Raw genomic sequence first — 7,876 nt, 5'->3', positions numbered from 1 at the left:
TTTACAGAGTCTGTACAGTGTCAATGTACATGTTATCTATGTGGAGTCAGGTGTATGTCAGAGTGAGTGAGCCCCACACACACACACACACACATACACACACACACACACACACACACACACACACACACACACACACACACACACACACACACACACACACACACACACAAATAAAAAAAGGCTCATTTGGCCAAAGATGAACTGAGACTGAGTGTCATCTGGACCTTTAAGGTGAAAGTCAGTGTTTTTTTCCGGATGGTGTGTGTGTGTGTGTGTGTGTGTGTGTGTGTGTGTGTGTGTGTGTGTGTGTGTGTGTGTGTGTGTGTGTGTGTGTTCACAGTCCTTTCAGTTGTGTCAGAAAAAAAACAAATGAATGAAGCTGGAAGATTCACAGTCACATCAAGACGTATGTGCCCTACCATATTGAAAACTACAGTCGATCGCACGCACACACACACACACACACACACACACATACAATACAATATCTTGAGAAGGCATTGAGGAAATCTCCTCAAATAAATATAAATAAATAAAATCATATAAAAAGAATGGGTTAAAAAACATAGAAATTCTGTTAAATACTGCGAAAATCTCAAACGAATACAATAAACAACAGTACTTGCTTGTAGACAAAGACCATATGGATGCAGAGAGACGCTTTGTAAACAATGACAGACAGGTAGACAGACAGACAGACAGACACACACATCATTAGCTCATGGTCAGGAGGCCGTGGCCCACCGGACACAATACTGTGATGAGGGACGGACACGGCCAGAGTTCCTCAAGAGTACCCGATGCTGACGGTTACAGACCGTAGATGAAGTTAGCAGACGCTGGAGAAAGGGTGCCACCTTGAGGCAGGATCCCTCTGCTGAGTGGTGGCAGTGTAAAACATGGACTTCAGCTTCACGCAGCTGTCTGAGGCTGACAGACATTGGGCTTTACGTCTTGAGGAAATCTGCTGTCGGCCCCTCTGGATCGCTGCTGGGCCAGTGCACGTGAGAGGCTTGAACACCTGGGCATACATGTTTGAATAACCATCCATCTGATCAGAGATGCTATGTTACACCACAGGAGGAGGAATCCCAAAGACGGTCAGTGGAAGTGTTTGAGTTGATATGCGTGTGTTGAAGCACCAGCAGGTCTTATGAAACAAGAAGCTTTATTAAAATGAACCTCCAGTCCTGAACTCAGTGACGACGAACACGCATCCGGTGAAATGATGAGATCCCTGCTGACTCCTTCATTCTGTATCGATGCGTGTGAAGGCACACAAAGTACTGTAATGTGAACACCTTGGAACTCCAACACTGCCGTCAACAAAAGGACTACGGCTACAGAAAGAGGGACAGAAAAACAGCTGGTTCAACTCAAAGTGTGCTGTGGTGAAACTCCAAACAAGGCAGTTTTGTTAGTTCCAGAAGCAAAGTGTCGGAGAGGCCGTGTGTGTGTGTGTGTTGCTGTGCTGGGTGAGTGTGTGGTCATGGAGGGAGGCCAACGGGTGTGTGTGGGGGGCTATAGGATCCCGTCCATGAAGCTGGTGTCCAGCCGCTGGATGAGCACGCGGATGAAGGACATCTCCTTGCGGGTGTTCTCAAAGATCACCCGGGGGTCGTCGGACTGGCAGCGCAGGCAGTTGGGGGCCATCACCATGGCCAGGTTGTTCACGTCCATCTTGGTGATGCTCACGTTGGCCGACTGGGCAAACACCTGAACACACGCAGAGCACACATTATATATTATAATATAATATATGGAGTTCAGTGGTGATGAGCATTAGCTTTCCAAATGGTAAAATTCCAGCATGGAAACAACACAACATAGTCAAGCTACTTCCTCTGTGACTAACATGCATTTGTTTCTCTGCCAAGAGAATCATGCTCCAGTTGTGTCTGCAAAGGAGTGTTCACTGTGTGACCGGCTGATCTGCCTCCTGCTCTGGTGACCGGCTGATCTGCCTCCTGCTCTGGTGACCGGCTGCCTGCCTCCTGCTCTGGTGACCGGCTGCCTGCTCCAGGACCTCTGAGGCCGTGCTGACGTCACGTTCTCTAAACCCTTTCTGTGTTACACGGCTCTGAAGGCCTCTGGTGACACCACAGCTGAGAGCATCTAATAACATAATAGTCTGCTCACGGCATCGTTTTGGAGGGTGTGTTTCGCTAGCAGCTAACGGAAGTACCAGTACACATTTTCGAGGGGAGGGTCAGATGAAATGTCTTTCACTGCTTTGAGTCCACTGTCTGCATTCAACGCCGCTCGGTTTCAGGTTTAAGTACAGTTTAAGTACAGTTTAAGTAAAGTTTAAGTAAGGTTTAAGTAAGATTAGCCAGTAGTTGTATTTATTCAATCAATTCAATTCAGTTTATTTTATATAGCCCAAATACAAGTTATCCTCAGAGGGAAACAGGAAGAACCTTCAGGAGAGCAACAGAGGAGGATCCCTCTCCCCGGATGGACAGAAGCACACAAGAGAACACTAGATAATGCTGAAAGAGGGTTGTTTCACCCAAAAGCAAGAAACAACAACAACAAGCTAACCCTCATTATCAGACACATAGACGTGCGTGTCAGTGTGTGTGTGTCTGTCTGTCTGCTTCCTCAGCTCGTCTTCCATGGCGGGATGGGGTTAAACGTTTCAGTTAAATAATAAAAAAGGTACGTTTGGGGGCGTATATGTTGATTGACAGCAGTCCTGTTCCAGTCCTCTGTTCTCCCCGTGTCCAAAGTCTTAACGTTGATGTAGTATCGTTAGGATGTCCCTCACACAGGTAGAGACATTAGCAGAGGTTGTGTGTAGCTGTGTGTGTTACCTGCAGGAAGCGGACCAGGTAGCAGAGGTTGTGTGTAGCTGTGTGTGTTACCTGCAGGAAGCGGACCAGGTAGCAGAGGTTGTGTGTAGCTGTGTGTGTTACCTGCAGGAAGCGGACCAGGAAGCAGAGGTTGTGTGTAGCTGTGTGTGTTACCTGCAGGAAGCGGACCAGGTAGCAGAGGTTGTGTGTAGCTGTGTGTGTTACCTGCAGGAAGCGGACCAGGTAGCAGAGGTTGTGTGTAGCTGTGTGTGTTACCTGCAGGAAGCGGACCAGGAAGCAGAGGTTGTGTGTAGCTGTGTGTGTTACCTGCAGGAAGCGGACCAGGTAGCAGAGGTTGTGTGTAGCTGTGTGTGTTACCTGCAGGAAGCGGACCAGGTAGCAGAGGTTGTGTGTAGCTGTGTGTGTTACCTGCAGGAAGCGGACTAGGTAGCAGAGCACCAGCTTGTTGATGTGCGGCAGGCCCAGCACCACGTTGACGGCGGCCTCCGGGTCGTCGTAGTGACTGATGCACTCCTCGTAGAACTCGTGGGGGATCAGCGGCTCCTCCAGCTCGCGATACCAGAGCTTCAGCAGAGACGCTGGGGACACGGAGACAGACCAGCATGAGAGCAGGTTCTCCAGCTCCTGTGAGGAACCAGAACCAGGCTCCACTTTGGTTTTTACCTGGGATGTGTGGATCTTCCAGCCCTGTGGGGATCTTCCATTGATCCACCTGCAGCTTGAGGGCATTGACTTCATCTATGTCCCCCGGTACCCTGCAGGTCAAAGGTCACACGTGGGTTACACTGCAGCTCCTTCAGCTTTACAGTCTCTGTCTGGTCTCTACATGTCTTTATACCTCTGATCTCTACATGTCTTTATACCTCTGATCTCTTTATACCTCTGATCTCTACATGTCTTTATACCTCTGATCTCTACATGTCTTTATACCTCTGATCTCTACATGTCTTTATACCTCTGATCTCTTTATACCTCTGATCTCTACATGTATTTATACCTCTGATCTCTTCATACCTCTGATCTCTTTATACCTCTGATATCTACATGTCTTTATATCTCTGATCTCTTTATACCTCTGATCTCTACATGTCTTTATATCTCTGATCTCTTTATACCTCTGATATCTACATGTCTTTATATCTCTGATCTCTTTATACCTCTGATCTCTACATGTATTTATACCTCTGATCTCTTCATACCTCTTATATCTACATGTCTTTATACCTCTGATCTCTTTATACCTCTGATCTCTTTATACCTCTGATATCTACATGTCTTTATATCTCTGATCTCTTTATACCTCTGATCTCTACATGTCTTTATACCTCTGATCTCTTTATACCTCTGATCTCTACATGTCTTTATACCTCTGATCTCTACATGTCTTTATACCTCTGATCTCTACATGTCTTTATACCTCTGATCTCTTTATACCTCTGATCTCTACATGTCTTTATACCTCTGATCTCTACATGTCTTTATACCTCTGATCTCTACATGTCTTTATACCTCTGATCTCTTTATACCTCTGATATCTACATGTCTTTATACCTCTGATCTCTTTATACCTCTGATCTATACATGTCTTTATACCTCTGATCTCTTTATACCTCTGATATCTACATGTCTTTATACCTCTGATCTCTACATGTCTTTATACCTCTGATCTCTTTATACCTCTGATCTCTACATGTATTTATACCTCTGATCTCTTTATACCTCTTATATCTACATGTCTTTATACCTCTGATCTCTTTATACCTCTGATATCTACATGTCTTTATATCTCTGATCTCTTTATACCTCTGATATCTACATGTCTTTATACCTCTGATCTCTTTATACCTCTGATCTATACATGTCTTTATACCTCTGATCTCTTTATACCTCTGATATCTACATGTCTTTATACCTCTGATCTCTACATGTCTTTATACCTCTGATCTCTTTATACCTCTGATCTCTACATGTATTTATACCTCTGATCTCTTTATACCTCTTATATCTACATGTCTTTATACCTCTGATCTCTTTATACCTCTGATATCTACATGTCTTTATATCTCTGATCTCTTTATACCTCTGATCTCTACATGTCTTTATACCTCTGATCTCTTTATACCTCTGATCTCTACATGTTTTTATACCTCTGATCTCTTTATACCTCTGATCTCTACATGTCTTTATACCACTGATCTCTACATGTCTTTATACCACTGATCTCTACATGTCTTTATACCTCTGATCTCTTTATACCACTGATCTCTACATGTCTTTATACCTCTGAACTCTACATGTCTTTATACCTCTGATCTATAGATGTCTTTATACCTCTGATCTATAGATGTCTTTATACCTCTGATCCAACAGTTCTCCTTAATGCGTCCAGATGCAGCCTGTGAGAAACCCTGGATTAAAGACCCACATAGACTACTCACCTGAAGATGCCTTCCATCTGGTCTCCGTTGAGACCCAGAACCTCTTCGGAAAGGCGGGTCTGCACCCAGGGCAGCTGGTTGTCAGGGTAACGCTCCTTCTGGAGCGCCATCACCTCATCCAGGGAGGAGCCAAACATGGAGGGGCTGAAGATGGCATTCCTGGCATGCTGAATCTCCTCCACACAGGGCTTCTGTACCCCCTTGAGAGAGAGAGAGAGAGAGAGAGAGAGAGCGAGAGAGAGAGAGAGAGAGAGAGGAGAAGAGAGGTATGTGAATACACTGTGGAGTCCTAAAAGAGACACATGATCTCCGTCCTCAGCTGCATTTTAGATTTGGGTCATTAATCAGTAAATATAGCTTTGAAAAGTCCTCAACCCAATGAATCAAGGAATTCGGTTTCCAGCAGAAGAGCTTCCTTTGTGTCAGATCACTTCTTCCCACCAGAGCTGGAACTCTACTTCCAAGCCGTTGTGACGACGCTGCCATCTGCTGGTGTACTGGAGTATCACAGCCCTTCAAAAGCAAAGCACTCAGGCTCCTAAGACATTGATATTCGAAGTTCATCTCCATCCTGCACATGTTAGTCCAGCCAAACCCTCCTGGCCTGTAGTCTTGCTCTCCAGTCTGGATTGTGGCTTTGTGGTGGAGGCCCTAGATGTCGACCTTCTCTGCAGTATCATGCAACATCAAAAACCTCTACGGCAACATCTCTTTCCACAAATAGTGATCCGGTGACTCAACTTAAGTCACACACTTTGTTGTGAAAAGTTCTAACTATTTTAATCCTGCCAAAGATCCTCCATGAAACTGCTGAAAGGTTTGTTGAACAAACCGTTTCTGAAGATGCTGCTTACTTACAACCATAAAGAACAAGTCACACCAAACCCAACCAGCCAAGAGCTGGCTCTACTGGTTCTACTGGCTCTACTGGTTCTACTGGCTCTACTGGTTCTACTGGCTCTACTGGCTCTACCGACAAGTATCATGTGTGCGTGTGTGTGTGTGTGTGTGTGTGTGTGAGCGAGTGTGTGTGTGAGCGAGTGTGAGCGTGTGTGTGTGTGTGTGTGAGCGAGTGTGAGTGTGTGTGTGAGCGAGTGTGAGCGTGTGTGTGTGTGTGTGTGAGCGAGTGTGAGTGTGTGTGTGAGCGTGTGTGTGCATGTGTGCGCGTGCATGTGCACGTGCGTGTGTGAGTGAGTGTGAGCGTGTGCATGTGTGCACGCGCGTGTGTGAGTGTGCGTTGTGATGGAAAAATGATCTCTTGAGTCACTGGAGCAGAGGCAGACGAGTTGAGAATTGTAATTTGAGGTTTCTAATGAACAGAGAAAAAAGTCTTCTGGAACACGAGTTGTAAAGAGTGATTCTTTATTGCAAGCGGAGAGCAGTTTACACAGACGCATATCACAGTGGGGTGGAAAGGACTCACACGGACTCCGTTCCTTATTTAAAGGTTCCTTCCCTGTCCGTCAGATGAAGTTAAGACCACCAATGAAAATGAGCCGCACCCTTGAAAAAGGCCAAGTCGTATGTTCTTGTTCCAACTATTAATTACATTCATCAGCAGGTGCAAATGTATCTATTCACCCTCGTCCTGTATTCGCCCTGCAGGAGAAAACAGCAATGATTCAAGATAATTGACTGGGAACCTGGTTTGTGTTTTTACTGGGAGTATTTGGGCGTGTGAGCGTGTATGTGTGTGTGCGTGTGAGTGTGCGCGTGTGAGTGTGCGTGTGTGCATGTGTGATGAGGTGGTGACACCTTCCTCCATCACCATCAATCCCACATGCGAACACAAGCAACGTTAAAGCGACAGCGACCAGCTTCCTTTAAACATATGAGGCGACACAGCTGATCACAAACACAGAAACTAAAATCAACACCGCTCTGATTCTGGACTCACCTTCTTGGCCCCGGTCAGAGCAGCTTTTGTCAGTTTCCTGTAGCAGTATTTAGCATAGCTGCTAATGGCCACTCCTGAAGAAAACAGAGACAATAAAGACATATTTACACCGTCCTGCTTGCTCATGTTTTGCATCAATACACAGAGTGGTAACGTGTTAATCAGCACGGGGTCAAAGGGCAAGCGGCCTGCAGAGGAGACCATGCATCACCACATAACCACCTCATCCTCTGACGGTGAGCAGCAGCAGTCCCTGAACCTGTTCTCAGTTATAGCCTTAATATCTAAAGAGCACAGAGCATTGTCTTACTGAGTAAAGCAAATAGATCAAAGCTGATAAATCATGTTTAGAGTTTAGCCTTATTGTCAAAATAAGAATACATATGTTGCTATGAAAGACTGACTAAATGGTTTTAAAGTCAACTTACTCTTGTTTTTGCAGGTGGACCGTGAGTTAAGATGTTTTCTATCTAAAACTAGCAAACTGATATTTTGCTCTCAATTAAAATCGTAAAAGCCATCATATAAAGAAAGAAGCCGATGTCGTCAATACTTCAATCATGAATTTTTTCTTTAACGCTTTTGTGTTGTTTTTCCATTCTCCAAACAGCTTATCCTATTCATGGTCGGGGGCGCTGGAGCCGGTCCCAGCTGACATTGGGCCCGTCCACCTCGTGGGCTTCAGGGCTCACATGGAGAAGAGTTTCAGTCTGGAGCCTCCA

The 7,876-nt window shown here is 45.4% G+C and overlaps 1 protein-coding gene across 1 annotated transcript in view; it reads right to left on the bottom strand.

The window, feature by feature from the left end:
- Positions 1-1,524: 1,524 nt before the first annotated feature.
- arhgap39 (Rho GTPase activating protein 39) overlaps positions 1,525-7,876 on the bottom strand; it is a gene marked incomplete at its 3' end in the record, with an annotated part of 48,006 nt that continues 41,654 nt past the window's right edge. The window contains exons 7-11 of the mRNA XM_079221471.1: positions 7,155-7,228; positions 5,258-5,457; positions 3,483-3,574; positions 3,228-3,397; positions 1,525-1,719 (exon numbers count right to left, since the gene is read on the bottom strand). Coding sequence (XP_079077597.1) covers positions 1,525-1,719; positions 3,228-3,397; positions 3,483-3,574; positions 5,258-5,457; positions 7,155-7,228 — 731 coding nt within the window. The remainder of the gene's footprint in view (positions 1,720-3,227; positions 3,398-3,482; positions 3,575-5,257; positions 5,458-7,154; positions 7,229-7,876) is intronic.

This window comes from Taurulus bubalis (genome assembly GCF_910589615.1).
Source record: "Taurulus bubalis genome assembly, chromosome: 7".
In the NCBI taxonomy this organism is placed as follows: Eukaryota; Metazoa; Chordata; class Actinopteri; order Perciformes; family Cottidae; genus Taurulus; species Taurulus bubalis.
Note: the sequence above shows the minus strand (reverse complement) of the source record. Positions and strands in the feature narration are given on the sequence as shown.